The 22,051-nt window shown below is 45.1% G+C and overlaps 1 protein-coding gene across 1 annotated transcript in view; it reads left to right on the top strand.

Moving 5' to 3' along the window:
• Positions 1-22,051, top strand: part of LOC143767831 (5-hydroxytryptamine receptor 3A-like) — a 31,517-nt gene that overhangs the window by 6,468 nt on the left and 2,998 nt on the right. The window contains exons 3-5 of the mRNA XM_077256353.1: positions 3,300-3,409; positions 16,558-16,727; positions 17,959-18,116. Of these exons, the coding sequence (XP_077112468.1) occupies positions 3,300-3,409; positions 16,558-16,727; positions 17,959-18,116 (438 nt within the window). The remainder of the gene's footprint in view (positions 1-3,299; positions 3,410-16,557; positions 16,728-17,958; positions 18,117-22,051) is intronic.

The raw sequence follows: 22,051 nt of genomic DNA, 5'->3' as shown, positions 1-22,051 counted from the left end.
ATTTCTGACAATACAATTCTGCCGCTTCTTGACCCTGAAGCAGGGTCAACAAGGTCTTCTCAGCATGATCCACAGAATTTGGTTCATCATACAATAACCCTAGAGCCTGAAAGAAGGCTTCTACATTAAGCAAGGCAGGATTCCCAGATTCCAGGGAAAATGCCCAATCCTGAGGATCGCCACGCAGCAGGGAGATGACTATTTTAACCTGCTGAATGGGATCACCAGAAGAACGAGGTTTCAGAGCAAAAAACAGTTTACAGTTATTTTTAAAACTCAAAAATTTAGACCTGTCCCCAAAAAATAACTCAGGAGTAGGAATCTTAGGCTCTAAAACCGGAGTCTGAACAATATAATCGTTAATACCCTGTACCCTAGCAGCTAGTTGGTCTACACGAGAAGCTAATCCCTGAACATCCATGCTAGCACACAGCTCCTCAGTCACCCAGAGGAAAAGAGGGAAGGAAAGACAAAACAGACTGCAGAAAAAAAAATGGCTCAGGACTTTTCTTCCCTTCTTCTGAGATGCATTTAACTCATTGTTGGCCAGTTGTACTGTTATGATCCGGTGACCCTGGAGCCGCATGAGACTATCTCTGGAGTAGATGGTACCTGTACTGACCGCAATCCTAACACTGACACCGCAACTAGAAGTAGCCGTGGGATGTACCTTACCAGGCCTAGACACCTCGACACAGCCGGAGGACTAAATACCCCTAAAGATGGAAATGGGAAATCCTATCTTGCCTCAGAGCAGAGCCCCAAAGGATAGGCAGCCCCCCACAAATATTGACTGTGAGTTTAAGAGGAAATACGTACACAGGCAGAAAAAACAGAATTTAGCAAATGAGGCCCTTCTAGCTAGATAGAAAGGATAGGACAGAGTTCTAAGCGGTCAGTATTAAAACACTAGAAAATTCCACAGCAGAAAATACTATATACCGTATTTTTCGGACTATAAGACGCACTTTTTTTCCTCCAAATTTGGGAGGAAAGTGTGGGTGCGTATTATAGTACGGATATAGCATATGGGGAGGGGGGCAGCAGCGAGTGGGATCGCACTGTTATCCCACTTCAGGATGTCCCCGCTGCCCGGAATCAGCTGCTGGGGAAAGCACATGGCCCCGCTGATTAAGTGCAGTGAATATTTATTAGCTGCTCCCCGCCCACCGATCAGCTGAGCGGTGAGCCGGGAGCAGCAAATGAATGCTGCACTTAAGCAGCGACACACAGTTTCCACAGCACTGATTCCGGGGAGAATCTGTGTGTCCGGGGGAGGAGGAGGCAGCAGCAGCAGGGGCCAGGAGATCGCTGTCTACCTGCCTGTGCTGGATGCTGAGCTGTCTGGTGCACAGGGAGGACCTGTGTGATGTCAGAAGTGGGCGGGCTGGAGCATCACATGGCAGCTCAGAGCCCTCCCTCTTCTGACATCATCACAGGTCCTTCAGACTCCCACCTAGAATCTGCAGCTTCCTCTTATGTCCTGCGCTGTGGAAAGGCAACAACAACAGGGAGGGCTCTGTGTGTGTGCAGCCATGGGATGCTCCAGCTTTTACCTCACAACAGTGTGGCTGGCTGCCACAATTAAGAGGTCAGTCTTTACAAAACACAATAAAGCACTCTGCCACTCCTTTGGTGAACTATAACTCCCAGCATGTCATAGGATCTGCAGGACATGCTGGGAGTTATAGTTCTCCCATGGGATTTTAAAGCAGCACTCCAGTGTTATTTTGCAGCGCTGGAGTGGTGCTTTCACTATAAGCCCTGTGCACCCATTCTTAGGGCTCATTTCCACATGCGAGGCACACGTCCGTATCTCGCATGTGGAAACCAAGCTGTGGAGCCGGCACTCCAGAGCGGAGCGTGCGGCCGCATAGGAACACATGGAGCTGCACAGCTCCGCTCCAAAGTGCCGGCGCCAGAGCTTGGTTTCCACATGCGAGATACGGACGTGTGCCTCGCATGTGGAAATGAGCCCTTATACTCACCCTCCAGCGTCTTCATATCGTACTTCACAGACACCACACTGGTCCCGCAGCTTCCAACATAATAACATACTATTATATATAATAACACCACACCACGTATGTTATTTATGTTATTAAATATTTTACCACATTTTTTTTGCTTCAAATATTTTTTTCCCTATTTTCCACCTCTAAAACCTGGGTGCGCCTTATAGTCCGGTGCGTCTTATAGTCCGAAAAATACGGTACTACATCTAACTAAAGACATAGGATGTATATCTGCATCTCCAGCATGACAGAAAATTCCAAACAAGTCAAGCTGGACAAAAACACAATAGATTGCACTGCACATAAAAGCACACTGCATGCGTGCTACAGAGAACCAAAACAAGGCACTTATCTTAGCTGAAATGACAGCAGGGCAGTGAAGCCAGACAGAGATGCAATCCCTCCAAGATACAATGGACAACTGGCAGGGATAGATGGATCCTACAAACCTAAATACCTAATAGAGCTGCAATAAGCAGAAACAGCTGCCCTGGCCTATAATCCAGAGACCACTGCACTACCACTAACAACCTCCGGAGGGAGCCCAAGAGCAGAATTCACAACAGCTAAGGCTACAACTGGCAGTAATCAGAGGCAGACAGCCAGCAAAATAACCAGGGATGACTGATTGGGCGACTAGACTGGCACTCGCAAAACTAACAGCTCAGTATGCTCCAGTCTCAGATTGGACGGCTGAACCATCACTCGACACACTGAGTGGAGGAATCGTGCCAATACCCCTTTAAAGGGAATGCGTCAGCAGGATTTCACAACTTAAACTATATATGTACATATACATCTTTCAAAGACAAAGGACTATGGTAGACCCAAAGCCTCTGTCTCTCCAGCTCTATTCCCTGCCCAGCGTCACCTCCTGCTTGACTGATGGCTCCTTTGCTTGAAGTCGCACAGCATAGAGGCTGTCAGTCAAGCAGGAGGAGGTTACTCGGGGTGAGGAATAGAGCTGGAGGGACAGAGGATTCAGATCTACCATAATCCTCCAGCCTCATTTGCATATCAATTCAAATGCTGATTTCTCAGTAAAGGAAGAAAAGACTGGCCATTTAAAGGTATTTCTGGATATGTCTTTTCAAGAACTATGTGCACATATAAATAGTTTGGGAGGTGAAATCCTGGAGACTAGAAAGCCCTAACAGTCCTTGTAAAATTAATGATGACTTTAAATTGTTAGTGATTAAAACAGTTATTTATTATCAGAGCAAAAACCGTTACGCATTGTGTTACTTTCTTTGCATACACGTTCATTTTGTGTTCGTTTTTCAGTACTGGATCGATGAATTTCTCCAGTGGAATCCAAAGGACTTTGACAATATGACAATTATTTCCATTCCTAGTGAGAATATTTGGGTCCCAGATATAATGATCAGTGAATTGTGAGTATCGTTCTGGCATTCTTTATACATAAAGAAACAGAAAAAAGAAATGTAGGGAAGGTATGATTTATTGTAGGTCACATTTCAGCTCGATTTATCTAGGAAGATATTGAGATTGTTTCTTAGATTTCAAATCTTAAATTACTAAAATAGAAATACATCTATATTGTAAGAACATGATTTATATGTAAGTTTATTGTATTCTGGAGGATCAGAATAACTTGTAATGGTCCTGGCTGATTCACAAAAGTGCAAGATTCACAGTAACATGTAAAGTTTAACAATTTGTACACATCAAAGCAGAAATTCTTAATAAACGGCTATGTTCATAAGCAGCAATTATTTTTCTGCAGCAAAATCTGCTCTCCTGGCAGTAAAAATGCTACAGTGAAAACGCATTTTTGCAGTGTTTTTTGAGTACCGATTACATTTGTGCTTTGTCTACACTACATATATAATAAAGTTAGTTTTATGGGGTTGTCCAGGATTTTGATATTAATAACCTACACTTATGATAGGTCATCAATATCAGACCAGTGGAGGTCTAACACCTAGGACCCATTGTGATCAGCAGTTAGGTGCACCCAGTGCATGGAGTTAGAACGCCACAGCTCCCTACATTATGTAATAACAGTTCTTAGGTACTGCAGCTCAGATCACATATACTTCAATAGGATATGAGCTGGAGCACCTGGGAATGGCCACTACTCAGTGTACAGAGCTGTGATGTTCTGGGTCCATACAACTGTGGGACCTAATAACAGCGCATCCTGCACTTGTCTGACCTCCAGTGATTTGATTGATGATCTTGCCTAAGAGCAGATGAACTAGGTTCAGGTTGCTTAACCCTTAGTTGGTGCAAAGAAAGAGGCGAGTGCTTTTTCCAAAAAAGGAGACCACTTTGTTCTTGAATTCTTCAGTATTAATCATAGAATTTTAGGAACTGTGCACCAGAGAGCAAAAGAAAATGCTTGAATACTTGCAACCTTTCAGATGATGTACTCTTCGTCAGGCATAGGACTATAGTCTAGGTTGACTCAATCGTTTGTATGGAGAAGTCAGGGATGGTCTTCTCCAAATGTAGACCGAGTAGTAAACAGACAACATGGTGCGAAAGAAGAGTCTGTTTACTGCTGAGCCTACTTTTGGCAAAGACCACTAGTGACCAAAGACTTCTCAATATAAATGAGTGGATGCCCATAGATTACAGTCCTTGTACGATTCTTCTCTTCATTATGCGATGAGAATCATGAATATGAAAAAAATAAAATAAAATATCGAAAATTTTTCTCTGCCTTCTGGTGTGAGGTTCCTCCAAGTATCTGATTCATTTTTCATTACGGCAGGTCATCAATTATCGAAGTCCTGAACAACCCCTTTAAGTTTATGTTTAAATACCATTTAAAAATACAAGTTTTATGATCTAATTGCCATAAACCTTTCCAATCCAGATACCTAAGTGACTCCATTAATTGGACATTATCGGAGATCATAGAGATGCACAACCTTGAGGTGGTACTGTGCTGCTAATGGTTACAAGTAGCAAAAAACTTTACCCACGGAGATCTACCACAATCTGCAGTACATAGTGTGATGTCCACTTATTGTGTCTTTATTGAAACATTTGCACAGGTCTATATAAAACCTTAGGGCCGTCCAATATCCGGCCAATATTATAATCACTGTGAGATGTGTTGTGAATTAGACTTTCTTGGCTCCCTCTTGTGGTCACTAGTGATATGACTCTGGGATTGTCTTTCCTCAGTTTGGCACCCACCTGGGTCGTTAGTCCAGGGGTGTTGCTATATAAACTTCCTGGTTTCTCAGTCCAGTGCCTGGCATCGTTGTAATCAGTTCCTTTCTGTTTGCTCCTGTCTGCTGGTCTTGGATCTTGCAAAATTAAGCTAAGTCCTGCTTCCTTGTTTTTTGGTTATTTGCTTTGCTCTTATTTTTTGTCCAGCTTGTACTAAATGTGATTCCTGATTTTGCTGGAAGCTCTAGGGGGCTGGTGTTCTCCCCCCGGGCCGTTAGACGGTTCGGGGGTTCTTGAATATCCAGCGTGGAAATTTTGATAGGGTTTTTGCTGACCATATAAGTCATCTTACTATATTCTGCTATTAGTCAGTGGGCCTCTCTTTGCTAAATATCTAGTTCATTCTTACGTTTGTCTTTTCTCCTTACCTCACCGTTATTATTTGTTGGGGGCTTGTATCCTACTTTTGGGGTCTTTTCTCTGGAGGCAAGAAAGGTCTATCTTTTCCCTTCTAGGGTTAGTTAGTTCTCCGGTTGGCGCGAGACGTCTAGAACCAACGTAGGCACGTTCCCCGGCTGCTGCTATTTGTGGTGCTAGGAATAGATATATGGTCAGCCCAGTTACCACTGCCCTATGAGCTGTTTTTTTGTGTTTGCAGACTTGGTATGTACTTTTGAGACCCTCTGCCATTGGGGTCATAACAGTATGCCAGGCCAAGGTTGAATGTTTAATGCATTGCAGAAGTGGGATTACAAGAAAGGAAAGTCTGAGTTTTTTTTTTTCTTTCCTCTCTTTTTTCCTCCCCTTTACCTCTGAGTGGCTTGTGCTTGCTGCAGACATGAATGTCCAGACTTTGATTACAAGTGTGGATCAGCTTGCTGCTCGTGTGCAGGGCATACAAGATTTTGTAACCAGTAGTCCAATGTCTGAACCTAAAATACCTATTCCTGAACTGTTCTCTGGAGACCGATTTAAGTTTAGAAATTTCAGGAATAATTGTAAATTGTTTCTATCTCTGAGACCCCGTTCATCTGGAGACTCAGCTCAGCAAGTAAAAATTGTTATCTCTTTCTTACGGGGCGACCCTCAGGATTGGGCCTTCTCGCTAGCGCCAGGAGATCCGTCATTGGCAAATATTGATGCGTTTTTTCTGGCGCTCGGATTGCTTTACGAGGAACCCAATCTTGAAATTCAGGCAGAAAAAGCCTTGCTGGCTATTTCTCAGGGTCAGGATGAAGCTGAAGTGTATTGCCAAAAATTTCGGAAATGGTCCGTGCTTACTCAGTGGAATGAGTGTGCTCTGGCCGCAAATTTCAGAAATGGCCTTTCTGAAGCCATTAAGAATGTGATGGTGGGTTTCTCCATTCCTACAGGTATGAATGATTCCATGGCGCTGGCTATTCAAATTGACCGGCGTTTGCGGGAGCGCAAAGCCGCGAATCCTCTGGTGGTGTTGTCTGAACAAACACCTGATTTAATGCAATGTGGTAGAATTCAGACTAGAAATGAACGGAAAAATCATAGACGTCAGAATGGGTTGTGTTTTTACTGTGGTGATTCTACACATGTTATATCAGCATGCTCTAAACGCCTAACTAGGGTTGTTAGTCCTGTCGCCATTGGTAATTTGCAACCTAAGTTTATTTTGTCTGTGACTTTAATTTGCTCATTGTCCTCCTACCCTGTTATGGCGTTTGTGGATTCAGGTGCTGCCCTGAGTCTTATGGATCTGTAGTTTGCCAAGCGCTGTGGTTTTGTTCTTGAGCCGTTGGTAAATCCTATCCCTCTTAGAGGTATTGATGCTACGCCATTGGCGGAAAATAAACCGCAGTTTTGGACACAGGTAACCATGTGCATGACTCCTGAACATCGGGAGGTGATTCGTTTTCTTGTTTTGCATAAAATGCATGATTTGGTCGTTTTGGGTCTGCCATGGTTACAGACCCATAATCCAGTCTTGGATTGGAAGGCAATGTCTGTGTCAAGTTGGGGCTGTCAGGGAATTCATGGTGATTCCCCGCCGGTGTCTATTGCTTCCTCTACTCCTTCGGAAGTTCCTGAGTATTTGTCTGATTACCAGGATGTATTCAGCGAGTCCAGGTCCAGTGCTCTTCCTCCTCATAGGGACTGTGACTGCGCTATAGATTTGATTCCAGGTAGTAAATTTCCTAAGGGAAGATTATTTAATCTGTCTGTACCTGAGCATACCGCAATGCGTTCGTATATCAAGGAATCTCTGGAGAAGGGGCATATCCGTCCATCCTCTTCCCCTCTTGGTGCGGGATTCTTTTTTGTGGCCAAGAAGGACGGATCTTTGAGACCTTGTATTGACTATCGGCTTCTGAATAAAATCACTGTTAAATTTCAGTATCCTTTGCCTCTGTTGTCGGACTTGTTTGCCCGGATTAAAGGTGCCAAGTGGTTCACCAAGATAGATCTTCGTGGTGCGTACAACCTTGTGCGCATTAAGCAAGGAGATGAATGGAAAACTGCATTTAATACGCCCGAAGGTCATTTTGAGTACTTGGTGATGCCTTTCGGGCTCTCTAATGCTCCTTCAGTGTTTCAGTCCTTTATGCATGATATTTTCCGGAAGTATCTGGATAAATTTATGATTGTTTATCTGGATGATATTCTGTTTTTTTCTGATGATTGGGACTCGCATGTAGAGCAGGTCAGGATGGTGTTTCAGGTTTTGCGTGAGAATGCTTTGTTTGTTAAGGGCTCAAAGTGTCTCTTTGGAGTACAGAAGGTTCCCTTTTTGGGTTTTATTTTTTCCCCTTCTGCGGTGGAGATGGACCCAGTCAAGGTCCGAGCTATTCATGATTGGACTCAACCCACGTCAGTTAAGAGTCTTCAGATGTTCTTGGGTTTTGCTAACTTCTACCGTCGTTTTATCGCTAATTTTTCTAGCGTTGTTAAACCTTTGACGGATATGACCAAGAAAGGTTCTGATGTTGCTAACTGGGCTCCTGCAGCCGTGGAAGCCTTTCAAGAGTTGAAGCGCCGGTTTACTTCGGCGCCTGTTTTGTGCCAGCCTGATGTCTCACTTCCCTTTCAGGTTGAAGTGGATGCTTCTGAGATTGGGGCAGGGGCCGTTTTGTCACAGAGAGGCCCTGGTTGCTCTGTAATGAGACCATGTGCTTTTTTCTCTAGGAAGTTTTCGCCTGCTGAGCGGAATTATGATGTTGGCAATCGGGAGTTGTTAGCCATGAAGTGGGCATTTGAGGAGTGGCGTCATTGGCTCGAGGGTGCTAAGCATCGTGTGGTGGTCTTGACTGATCACAAAAATCTGATGTATCTCGAGTCTGCTAAACGCCTGAATCCTAGACAGGCCCGCTGGTCATTGTTTTTCTCCCGTTTTGACTTTGTGGTCTCGTATTTACCAGGTTCAAAGAATGTGAAGGCTGATGCTCTTTCAAGGAGCTTTGTGCCTGACTCTCCTGGAGTTGCAGAACCAGTTGGTATTCTCAAAGAGGGAGTTATCCTGTCAGCCATTTCTCCGGATTTGCGACGTGTGTTGCAGAGATTTCAGTCTGGTAGACCTGACTCTTGTCCACCTGACAGACTGTTTGTTCCTGATAAGTGGACCAGCAGAGTCATTTCCGAGGTTCATTCCTCGGTGTTGGCAGGGCATCCGGGAATTTTTGGCACCAGAGATCTGGTGGCTAGGTCCTTTTGGTGGCCTTCCTTGTCACGGGATGTGCGGTCATTTGTGCAGTCTTGTGGGACTTGTGCTCGAGCTAAGCCTTGCTGTTCTCGTGCCAGCGGGTTGCTCTTGCCCTTGCCTGTCCCGAAGAGGCCTTGGACACACATTTCCATGGATTTCATTTCAGATCTTTCGGTGTCTCAGGGCATGTCTGTCATCTGGGTGGTATGTGTCATGTTCCCAATGGCAGGGAATTAAACACATAACACGGGCAAAAACAGGACGAGCTCTAGGGTGATGGAACCTGAGCTGACCGCGATCCTGAACCTCAACACTCAACTAACAGCAGCCGGGGAACGTTCCTGGGGGGACTCTAGACGTCTCGCGCCAGCCGGAGATCTAGCTACCCCTATCAGAAGAATCACAGACCTATCTTGCCTCCAGAGAAATATTCCCACAGAAATAGCAGCCCCCCACATATAATGACGGTAAAATGAGAGGAAGGCACAAACGTAGTTATGAAAACAGATTCAGCAAAATGAGGCCCGCTTAAGCTAGATAGCAGAGGATACAAAAGGTGAACTGCGCGGTCAGCTTAAAACCCTTCAAAATACCATCCTGAAATTACTTGAACTCATGTGCCAACTCATGGTACATGAGTGGTAATTTCAGCCCACTAGAGCAACCAGCAGCAGAGAATTACATATCTGCAAGCTGGACTAAAAACATGAAAGCAAACATGAAACAGGGAAATCCAGACTTAGCTTGTCTTGAAGGCCTAGGAGCAGGTAGCAAAGGTAACAGAGACACACTGATACATTGATAGCCGGCAAGGGAATGACAGGAAAGCCAGGTTAAATAGGAAACACCCAGCCTCTGATGGACAGGTGGAAACCAGAGACCGCAACCCACCAAAGTCACCCAGTACCAGCTGTAACCACCAGAGGGAGCCCAAAAACAGAATCCACAACAGTACCCCCCCCTTGAGGAGGGGTCACCGAACCCTCACGAGAACCCCCAGGGCGATCAGGATGAGCTCTATGGAAGGCGCGGACCAAATCAGTCGCATGAACATCAGAGGCGACCACCCAGGAATTATCCTCCTGACCATAACCCTTCCACTTAACCAAATACTGGAGTTTACGTCTGGAAACACGAGAATCCAAGATCTTCTCAACAACATACTCCAATTCTCCCTCCACCAGCACAGGAGCAGGAGGCTCAACCGAAGGAACAACGGGCACCTCATACCTCCGCAATAACGACCGATGGAACACATTATGAATAGCAAACGATGCTGGGAGATCCAAAGGAAAAGATACAGGGTTAAGAATCTCCAAGATCTTATAAGGACTGATGAACCGAGGCTTGAACTTAGGAGAAGAGACCTTCATAGGGACAAAACGAGAAGACAACCACACCAAGTCCCCAACAAGAAGTCGGGGACCCACGCGGCGACGGCGATTAGCAAACTGCTGAGTCTTCTCCTGAGACAACTTCAAATTGTCCACCACCTGATTCCAAATCTGATGTAGCCTGTCCACCACCACGTCCACTCCAGGACAATCCGAAGGCTCCACCTGACCAGAGGAAAAACGAGGATGAAACCCCGAATTACAAAAGAAAGGAGAAACCAAAGTAGCAGAACTAGCCCGATTATTAAGGGCAAATTCGGCCAGTGGCAAAAAGGCAACCCAGTCATCTTGATCAGCAGAAACAAAACACCTTAAATAAGTTTCCAAGGTCTGATTAGTTCGCTCCGTCTGGCCATTCGTCTGAGAATGGAATGCAGACGAGAAAGACAAATCAATGCCCATCTTAGCACAAAACGTCCGCCAAAATCTAGACACAAACTGGGATCCCCTGTCAGAAACGATATTCTCCGGAATCCCATGCAAACGAACCACGTTCTGAAAAAATAAAGGGACCAACTCAGAGGAGGAAGGCAACTTAGGCAAGGGTACCAAATGAACCATCTTAGAAAAGCGGTCACACACAACCCAGATAACGGACATTTTCTGTGAGACAGGGAGATCTGAAATAAAATCCATGGAAATGTGCGTCCAAGGCCTCTTTGGGATAGGCAAGGATAACAACAACCCACTGGCCCGAGAACAGCAAGGCTTAGCCCGAGCACACACTTCACAAGACTGCACAAAGGTGCGCACATCCCTTGACATGGAAGGCCACCAAAAAGACCTGGCCACCAAGTCTCTAGTACCAAATATTCCAGGATGACCAGCCAACACAGAAGAATGGACCTCGGAGATGACTCTACTGGTCCAATCATCCGGAACAAACAGTCTTTCTGGTGGACAACGATCAGGTTTATCCGCCTGAAACTCCTGCAATGCACGTCGCAAGTCTGGGGAGACGGCGGACAATATTACCCCATCCCTAAGGATACCAGTAGGCCCAGAGTCTCCAGGAGAGTCAGGCACAAAACTCCTGGAAAGAGCATCTGCCTTCACATTCTTTGAACCTGGCAGGTATGAAACCACAAAATTGAAACGAGAAAAAAACAACGACCAACGAGCCTGTCTAGGATTCAGACGCCTGGCAGACTCAAGGTAAATCAGATTTTTGTGATCAGTCAAGACCACCACACGATGTCTAGCACCCTCAAGCCAATGACGCCACTCCTCAAATGCCCACTTCATGGCCAAAAGCTCCCGATTACCCACATCATAATTGCGCTCGGCGGGCGAGAATTTTCTAGAAAAGAACGCACATGGCTTCATCACCGAGCCATCGGAACTTCTCTGTGACAAAACCGCCCCCGCTCCAATCTCGGAAGCATCAACCTCAACCTGAAAAGGAAGTGAAACATCTGGTTGACATAACACAGGAGCAGAAGAAAACCGGCGCTTAAGTTCCTGAAAGGCCTCCACAGCCGTAGGAGACCAATTAGCAACATCAGCACCCTTTTTAGTCAAATCAGTCAAAGGTTTAACAACACTGGAAAAATTAGTAATGAACCGACGATAAAAATTAGCAAAACCCAAGAACTTCTGAAGACTCTTAACAGATGTAGGTTGTGTCCAGTCACAAATCGCCTGAACCTTGACGGGATCCATCTCAATAGTAGAAGGAGAAAAAATGTACCCCAAAAAAGAACTCTTCTGGACTCCGAAGAGACATTTTGAGCCCTTCACAAACAGAGAATTGGCCCGCAGGACTTGAAACACCTTCCTGACCTGTAGAACCTGAGACTCCCAGTCATCAGAAAACACCAAAATATCATCCAAATACACAATCATAAACTTATCCAGATATTCACGGAAAATATTGTGCATAAAGGACTGAAAGACTGAAGGAGCATTAGAAAGTCCAAAAGGCATTACCAAATACTCAAAATGGCCCTCAGGCGTATTAAATGCGGTTTTCCACTCATCACCCTGCTTTATCCGCACAAGATTATACGCCCCGCGAAGATCTATCTTAGTGAACCACCTAGCCCCCTTAATGCGAGCAAACAAATCAGTCAATAATGGCAATGGATACTGATATTTGACTGTAATCTTATTCAGAAGGCGATAATCTATACAAGGCCTCAGGGAACCATCTTTTTTTGCCACAAAAAAAAAACCTGCTCCCAGAGGGGACGAAGATGGACGAATATGTCCCTTTTCCAAGGACTCCTTAATATAATTCCGCATAGCAGTATGCTCTGGCACTGACAGATTAAATAAACGACCCTTAGGGAACTTACTGCCAGGAATTAATTCTATAGCACAGTCACAATCCCTATGAGGAGGGAGCGAATTGAGCTTAGGCTCCTCAAAAACATCCCGATAGTCAGACAAAAACGCAGGGACCTCAGAAGGAGTAGATGAAGCGATTGAAATCAGAGGTGCATCATCATGAACCCCCTGACATCCCCAGCTTAACACAGACATTGTTTTCCAATCCAGGACTGGATTATGAGTTTGTAACCATGGCAGACCAAGCACTAGTACATCATGTAAATTATACAGTACAAGGAAGCGAATCACCTCCTGATGAACGGGAGTCATGTGCATGGTCACTTGTGTCCAGTACTGCGGTTTATTCATAGCCAATGGTGTAGAGTCAATTCCCTTCAAAGGAATAGGAACTTCCAGAGGCTCCAGACTAAAACCGCAGCGTTTGGCAAATGACCAATCCATAAGACTCAGGGCAGCGCCCGAATCCACATAGGCATCGACGGAAATGGATGACAGTGAACAAATCAGAGTTACAGACAAAATGAACTTAGACTGCAGAGTACTAATGGCAAAAGATTTATCAACCTTTTTTGTGCGTTTAGAGCATGCTGATATAACATGAGCTGAATCACCACAATAAAAACACAATCCATTTTTCCGCCAATAATTTTGCCGTTCACTTCTGGACTGAATTCTATCACATTGCATAGTCTCAGGTGCCTGTTCAGAAGACACCGCCAACTGGTGCACAGGTTTGCGCTCCCGTAAACGCCGATCAATCTGAATGGCCATAGCCATAGACTCATTCAGACCTGTAGGCGCAGGGAACCCCACCATAATATCCTTAATGGCCTCAGAAAGACCATCTCTGAAGTTTGCAGCCAGGGCTCACTCATTCCACTGAGTAAGCACCGACCATTTCTGAAATTTTTGACAATATACTTCCGCTTCATCATGCCCCTGAGAGAGGGCTAATAAAGCCTTTTCAGCCTGAAACTCCAGGTTAGGTTCCTCATAGAGCAATCCCAGTGCCAAAAAAAACGCATCCACACTGAGCAATGCAGGATCCCCTGGTGCCAATGCAAATGCCCAATTCTGAGGGTCGCCCCGCAGGAAAGATATTACAATCTTGACCTGCTGAGCAGGGTCTCCAGAGGAGCGAGATTTCAAAGAAAGAAACAATTTGCAATTGTTCCTGAAATTCAGGAAGGTAGATCTATCTCCAGAAAAAAACTCTGGAATAGGAATTCTAGGTTCAGACATAGGAGTGTGAACAACAAAATCCTGTATGTTTTGAACTTTTGCAGCAAGATTATTCAGGCTGGAAGCCAAACTCTGGACATCCATGTTAAACAGCTAAGGTCAGAGCCATTCAAGGGTTAAGAGGAGGTAAGAAGCAGCTAGACAGCAATTAAGGGCTAGGCAGCAAAACTCTGAGGAAAAAAAAAAAAAATTTCCCTTCAACTGCTTCAGCCCAAACAATTAACACTTTGTGGGCCGGCTATACTGTCATGTTCCCAATGGCAGGGAATTAAACACATAACACGGGCAAAAACAGGACGAGCTCTAGGGTGATGGAACCTGAGCTGACCGCGATCCTGAACCTCAACACTCAACTAACAGCAGCCGGGGAACGTTCCTGGGGGGACTCTAGACGTCTCGCGCCAGCCGGAGATCTAGCTACCCCTATCAGAAGAATCACAGACCTATCTTGCCTCCAGAGAAATATTCCCACAGAAATAGCAGCCCCCCACATATAATGACGGTGAAATGAGAGGAAGGCACAAACGTAGTTATGAAAACAGATTCAGCAAAATGAGGCCCGCTTAAGCTAGATAGCAGAGGATACAAAAGGTGAACTGCGCGGCCAGCTTAAAACCCTTCAAAATACCATCCTGAAATTACTTGAACTCATGTGCCAACTCATGGTACATGAGTGGTAATTTCAGCCCACTAGAGCAACCAGCAGCAGAGAATTACATATCTGAAAGCTGGACTAAAAACATGAAAGCAAACATGAAACAGGGAAATCCAGACTTAGCTTGTCTTGAAGGCCTAGGAGCAGGTAGCAAAGGTAACAGAGACACACTGATACATTGATAGCCGGCAAGGGAATGACAGGAAAGCCAGGTTAAATAGGAAACACCCAGCCTCTGATGGACAGGTGGAAACCAGAGACCGCAACCCACCAAAGTCACCCAGTACCAGCTGTAACCACCAGAGGGAGCCCAAAAACAGAATCCACAAGAGGTATGTGATCGCTTTTCCAAGATGGTCCATTTGGTATCTTTGCCTAAGCTGCCTTCCTCTTCCGATCTGGTTCCTTTGTTCTTTCAGAATGTGGTTCGTTTACACGGCATTCCTGAGAATATTGTGTCTGACAGAGGATCCCAGTTTGTTTCCAGGTTCTGGCGATCCTTTTGTGCTAAGATGGGCATTGATTTGTCGTTTTCGTCTGCCTTTCATCCTCAGACTAATGGACAAACGGAGCGAACTAATCAGACTCTGGAGGCTTATTTGAGGTGTTTTGTTTCTGCAGATCAGGATGATTGGGTGACCTTCTTGCCGTTGGCTGAGTTTGCCCTTAATAATCGGGCTAGTTCCGCTACTTTGGTTTCGCCATTTTTTTGCAACTCTGGTTTCCATCCTCGTTTTTCCTCGGGACATGTGGAGCCTTCTGACTGTCCTGGGGTAGATTCCGTGGTGGATAGGTTGCAGCGGATCTGGAATCATGTGGTGGACAACTTGAAGTTGTCACAGGAGAAGGCTCAGCGTTTTGCCAACCGCCGCCGCGGTGTGGGTCCCCGACTTCGTGTTGGGGATTTGGTATGGCTGTCTTCTCGATTTGTTCCTATGAAGGTCTCCTCTCCTAAATTTAAGCCTCGCTTCATCGGTCCTTACAAGATATTGGAAATCCTTAATCCTGTGTCCTTTCGCTTGGATCTTCCGGTGTCGTTTGCCATTCACAACGTGTTCCATAGGTCTTTGTTGCGGCAGTACGTTGTACCTGTGGTTCCTTCTGTTGAGCCTCCTGCTCCGGTGTTGGTTGAGGGCGAGTTGGAGTACGTGGTGGAGAAGATCTTGGATTCTCGTCTCTCCAGGTGGAGGCTTCAGTATCTGGTCAAGTGGAAGGGCTATGGTCAGGAGGATAATTCCTGGGTGGTTGCCTCTGATGTGCATGCGGCCGATTTAGTTCGTGCCTTTCACGCTGCTCATCCTGATCGCCCTGGTGGTCTTGGTGAGGGTTCGGTGACCCCTCCTTAAAGGGGGGGTACTGTTGTGAATTAGACTTTCTTGGCTCCCTCTTGTGGTCACTAGTGATATGACTCTGGGATTGTCTTTCCTCAGTTTGGCACCCACCTGGGTCGTTAGTCCAGGGGTGTTGCTATATAAACTTCCTGGTTTCTCAGTCCAGTGCCTGGCATCGTTGTAATCAGCTCCTTTCTGTTTGCTCCTGTCTGCTGGTCTTGGATCTTGCAAAATTAAGCTAAGTCCTGCTTCCTTGTTTTTTGGTTATTTGCTTTGCTCTTATTTTTTGTCCAGCTTGTACTAAATGTGATTCCTGATTTTGCTGGAAGCTCTAGGGGGCTGGTGTTCTCCCCCCGGGCCGTTAGACGGTTCGGGGGTTCTTGAATATCCAGCGTGGAAATTTTGATAGGGTTTTTGCTGACCATATAAGTCATCTTACTATATTCTGCTATTAGTCAGTGGGCCTCTCTTTGCTAAAGATCTAGTTCATTCTTACGTTTGTCTTTTCTCCTTACCTCACCGTTATTATTTGTTGGGGGCTTGTATCCTACTTTTGGGGTCTTTTCTCTGGAGGCAAGAAAGGTCTATCTTTTCCCTTCTAGGGTTAGTTAGTTCTCCGGCTGGCGCGAGACGTCTAGAACCAACGTAGGCACGTTCCCCGGCTGCTGCTATTTGTGGTGCTAGGAATAGATATATGGTCAGCCCAGTTACCACTGCCCTATGAGCTGGTTTTTTGTGTTTGCAGACTTGGTATGTACTTTTGAGACCCTCTGCCATTGGGGTCATAACAGAGATGTTCTTCTTTCCACAGTTTGGATTCGGGAAAATCCTTAGGACATAGTTTTGTCTACATCAAAAACACAGGACTGGTAAAATATCAAAAAACAAACAAGCTATCCACCATGTGCATGTTCCACACCTACTTCTTCCCTTTTGATGTCCACAACTGCACTTTGAGCTTTCGCAGCCAACTACACACAAGTAAGTCCCAAACTTTTCCTTGAATACATATGTCACCCGAGAGAATATATGCTGGTGTGACCCTAGCCTTACAGGTACCCCTAATTCCTCATAGACTGCATCACTCTCCTGTCCTCATAATGGCTGCCGATGGAGGAACATGTGACAAGACCTGTCCGTCAGCCTCCTGCAATAGAAAACCAGCATTCACTATATCCCGTGCTTCTCTATAGGAGGAGGCTGATGGACAGGTCTGGTCACACGCTCCTCCATCAGCGGCCGTTGTGAGGACAAAAGAAAAGTGAAATCTGTGAGGAAGGAGGAGAACTTGTAATATGTATACATTAGTGAGTGCCTTAAAGTCATGTCCTCAGCACGTTTGCTTAAATAAAGATATAGTAGACGATCCCTTTAACAGTTATCAATGAGTATAGATAAAGGGGGTGCAGATATTACACAATAATCAATCTGGCAGAAAAGAACAACCCCAGTGTTATTCATGGCTCTTGGTAGCTTGGGCATGTTCTTACAGATTATGGCCTTGATTTATCAAGATTGGTGTTATGCATGCAGGTTCCTAATAAAAGGTGCGCTGGAAAAGGTGCTCCAAATTTATTAAAATGCATATGCCTCTTATTGAATTTGGTGCATCTTACAATTGGTGTGCGCCTCCACTAGAAATGCAAATTGTCTCTTCAGAGAAGAAGAGGACTAGAACTCTAGTGCCACCTATAGGAAGTAGCAATCCTAAAAGTCAATATGGACTTTCTAATGAGCCTTGTCACACGACTTAGGAGAAAAGCCAAAACCAAAATCTCAATTTGCAGACACTGTGTTTCGGGGTATTGCCCCTCATTAGTGCATAGTGTGAGATCTGGTTTTGCTGGGTGAGAGACATCTGACCAGGATCCAAAGGGTAACGTTTCTCCTTGACATGCCACTGTCCCCAAGGAGAAAAATCTCCACCAGAAATGTTACTCCAGCTAGCTTTGTGGTGTGAATTGTGAAGAATTTACCTGGTGGGCTTCCAGATGCCCTGTCCCACCCCAGCATCTGCCACTTTGAAGGATTGACTTTAAAAATGCAAAAGTCACAACATTTGTGCAAACAATTTGTGACATTTCAAGGAGTTTTACACCAGAAAACTGTCAAATTCATCAGTGACTCAGGGCGTTTGCCTTTGGGCGGATGAGCTTCTGTAAAAAGACAAGTCGTGGATAACATGACTTGTTCTCGCCTCTCTGGTTAACAGCCGAACACATCAATATGTCCACATGGAGAACAGCAAATGATGCAAAGAAGGATCTTCGAATGTTTTACAATCAAGGAGAATGGGAACTGGTCAAAGTATATTCCAGCTACAGACTAGAGGCTGATGAAGGTGAAGAGTTCGCAGTGCTAACGTTCAATGTGAGTAAACGCAGAAGAGGTAATCTGTATAATATGTTACATTATAATCTATGGCTAATCCATGAGTCTGAACATATCTTGGTTAATCCTTCTTTATTAGAAGGCCTCTTTCTTATTGTAATACTATTGTAGGAACTCAAGGATTCTGATAGCGTGGGGCAATGAACAGACAGAGACGGGTTTCTTTAGTGCAAATAGTGTATTTGTACAACAGCAATAACACCCAAAACAATATACTGATAACCCACAGTGTCCTGGAATGAAACAAGTCCTTGAAACATATACAGCAAATAGGCAGAGTTCTTAAGGCAGAGTCCTCAGCAAGGTGATCAAAAGGTGAGTGTGACAGGTGACGTGGTGCAGATCCAAACACTGTCGGTGCAGAAGGAGTCAAATCCAGGTATGAAGTAAACACAGGGAAGTCCAGAACAAGTCCACAAGTTCATCCCAGGTGTGGCATGAACACGGGTAAGTCCAGAAACTAGTTCACAAGTTGATCCCAGATGTGGCATAAACACGGGTAAGTTCAAAAACAGGTTCACATTTAAGTATTATACTGGTGTTGTTTCCAACAGCTCCCACCGGGGGGAGTAAATGAAGGATTAAGTAGCAATGCACAGTCCAGAACAAAGTCCAGAAACATAGTTCCAAAAACTCAGTTCTTACCAGGAGGAATGAACCAAGGGCTAAGTTCCAAGTCAGCAGACTAATGATAACATAGAGAGTGTAGCTTACATATGCAGGGAATGTCCAGAGCCAGAGGTAGAGACACACTCAGAACCAGCAGCTGAGCTGAAGGAGAACAGAATCAGAATACTCCAGCAAAGAGGCTGACACCTGACCCGGATTTTAAACAAATGAACAAGAAGTAGGGCAGACAAAAACAGCAAACTCCATCTTAATAAAGGGCAAAATCATTCACAAGGTGACTTGGAAAACCCGGAATACTGACATTACTCCCCCCCTAGAAACGGCCTCAGGAAGATCCTGGACCAGGCTTGTCTGGGTATCTACAATGAAATTGAGCAACCTTCAGGGGAGCATTGATGTTACTTACTGGTTCCCAAGAATCGTTTTCAGGAGAGTAACCCTGCCATCTAACTAGATACTGAAGCCGGTTCCTATGAAGTCTTGAATCGATAATGTCCTGTACCACAAATTGTTCTTCTCCATCAACCAACACTGGTGGAGGAGGAGGTACGATATGTCCCTGAAATGTGTTAAGAGAGACCGGTTTTAATAAAAAAACATGAAATACTGGGTGTACCTTTAGAGTTCGTAGCAGCTTCAGCCGACAAGCAACAGAGCTCACAATCCCGGTGATCTTGAATGGACCGATGAACTTCTGCCCCAGTTTCTGCGAAGGAACACCCAATCTTAGATTCTTGGTGGACAACCAAACCGAGTCTCCTACCTTATACATGGGTGCCGGTCTCCGGAATCTATCGGCCGACTTCTTGTAACGCTCCTGTGCTGCGGTCAGGGAGTCTTTCAAAACTTCAAGATTACGTTGCAACACCACCACTCTGTCTTGAACTGCCGGTACCACAGTAGCAACCGGAGACCTAGGCAAAATATTTGGATAATATCCTAGATTGGCGAAAAAAGGCGTTACTTTCGTGGAACTGCTCTGTGAGTTGTTATACGAAAATTCCGCTAACGGAAGTAGCTTCAGCCAATCATCCTGCAAATGACTGACGTAACAGCGTAGATATTGCTCCAAGGTTTGATTGGTCCGTTCAGTCTGCCCGTTGGTCTGAGGGTGGTATGCAGAAGACAAGCAAACATTAATGTGGAGGGCAGAACAAAATCCTTTCCAAAACCTAGAGGTAAATTGTATTCCCCAGTGAGAGATGATCTCATCTGGTACCCCATGCAGCCGGAAAATGTTCTGGATAACCAGATCCACTGTCTCTGTAGCTGAGGGAAGACAGATGCAAGGAATAAAATGAGCAGCCTTAGTTAAACGGTCCACTACCACCAAAATAGTATTTTTACCGCCAGAGGTGGGTAACTCCACAATAAAGTCCATCGAAATAGACCCCCACAGGTGAGATGGTACGGGTAGTGGCTTAAGGAGGCCAGTAGGTGAAACACGAGGAACTTTGTACCGGGCACAAACCTCACAAGAGTGGACATAGTCATTCACATCCTTCAAGCAGGTAGGCCACCAGAAAAAATGACTTAAAAATTCCTGCGTCTTCTGTACTCCCCGATGACCAGCCAATATGGAGTCATGGACCAATTTGAGAATTCGAAGTCTCACAGCCTCAGGGACATAAATACAGCGATCTCTAAGCCATACACCATTCTGAAAGACAAGATTCACATTGTCAGGTGGGGCAGCAAGAAATACGTTACCATCATAGGCCTGCTTGATCTCCTTCCACAAGTCCCAGTCCTGGAGCACTCCTATGAAATTGGCATCAGACAAGATGGTCTTAGATGGGGTCCCAGGCACGGAGTCCATCGTGTGGATTCGGGATAGTGCATCGGCTTTCCCATTATGTGAACCTGGGTGGTATGAGATGATAAAATCAAACTGGTTCAAGAACAATCTCCACCTAGCTTGTCGAGGAGAAAGACATCTGGCGGACTTAAGGAATTCAAAATTACGGTGATCTGTGAGCACTACTACCTGTTGAGTTGCTCCCTGCAAATGGTGTCTCCATTCCTTAAAGGTGGAAATGATTGCCAAAAGTTCCTTATCTGCAATATCATAGTTCAGTTCAGCAGATGATAACCTGCAAGAAAAGAAGGCACACGGGTGCAGCAAACCTTTGTCTCCGGTTCGTTGTGAGAGGATTGCTCCCAGTGCACAGTCAGAAGCATCCACCTCCACGACAAAAGGCAGTGCAGGATCCGGGTGCGTCAATATCAGAGCCGTGGTAAAACAAACCTTGAGGCGATCAAAGGCTTCCTGGGCTTGCAAAGACCATACAAACGTCTTCCCCTTCTTAGTGAGGAGAGTGATGGGACGGACAATTTCTGAAAAATTCTGGATAAAACGTCTAAAAGTTGGAAAAACCAATGAATCGTTGTACCTCTTTAATGTTTCCTGGTACCGGCCAATCTATGATCGCCTGGATCTTGCTGGACTCCATATTCAATCCTTGGGGATAAATAACATAGCCTAAAAATTGAATCTTGGAGCAATGAAATTCACACTTTTCGAGTTTGATGTACCAATGATTATCTCTCAAACGTCTGAGCACGGTCTTGACATGTTCCTGATGTTCCTGTAGGGAATCAGAGAAAATCAAGATGTCATCCAGGTAAATTACTACATAATGATCCAGTACATCCCTGAAGATATCGTTGGATAAGTGTTGGAAAGCAGCAGGAGCGTTACAGAGTCCGAATGACATCACTAAATATTCAAAATGTCCATACCGACATCTGAAAGCTGTCTTCCATTCGTCTCCGGGACATATACGGAGTAGATTATATGCCCCGCAAAGATCTAATTTGGTAAATATTTTAGCTTGGCGAACTCTCTCCAACAATTCAGGAATTAACGGCAACGGGTACCTGTTACGAATGGTTACCTTGTTTAGCTCCCGGTAGTCAATACAAGGTCTTAGAGTGCCATCTTTCTTCTTTACAAAGAATATGGGGGCTCCTGCTGGTGAAGAAGTTGGTCGGATAAACCCCTTGGCTAAATTCTCATCTATGTATTCTCGTAATGTCTTTAATTCTGGAGCTGCCAACGGGTAAACATGGCCAAAAGGAATCGCTGCCCCAGAAAGCAGCTCTATGGGGCAGTCATATGGTCTATGTGGAGGGAGTTGGTCTGCCTTCCTCTTGTCACAAATGTCCGAGAATTCCTGGTAAACCAGAGGGAAAGTAGATACCTGTTTCGTTTCCTCCAAATTCTGGATAACTGAAGCCATTACCGTTGGACTGATGGTAGGGCTACACTTCGGAAGGAAGGA

Source organism: Ranitomeya variabilis, chromosome 4 (assembly GCF_051348905.1).
Source record: "Ranitomeya variabilis isolate aRanVar5 chromosome 4, aRanVar5.hap1, whole genome shotgun sequence".
In the NCBI taxonomy this organism is placed as follows: Eukaryota; Metazoa; Chordata; class Amphibia; order Anura; family Dendrobatidae; genus Ranitomeya; species Ranitomeya variabilis.
Note: the sequence above shows the minus strand (reverse complement) of the source record. Positions and strands in the feature narration are given on the sequence as shown.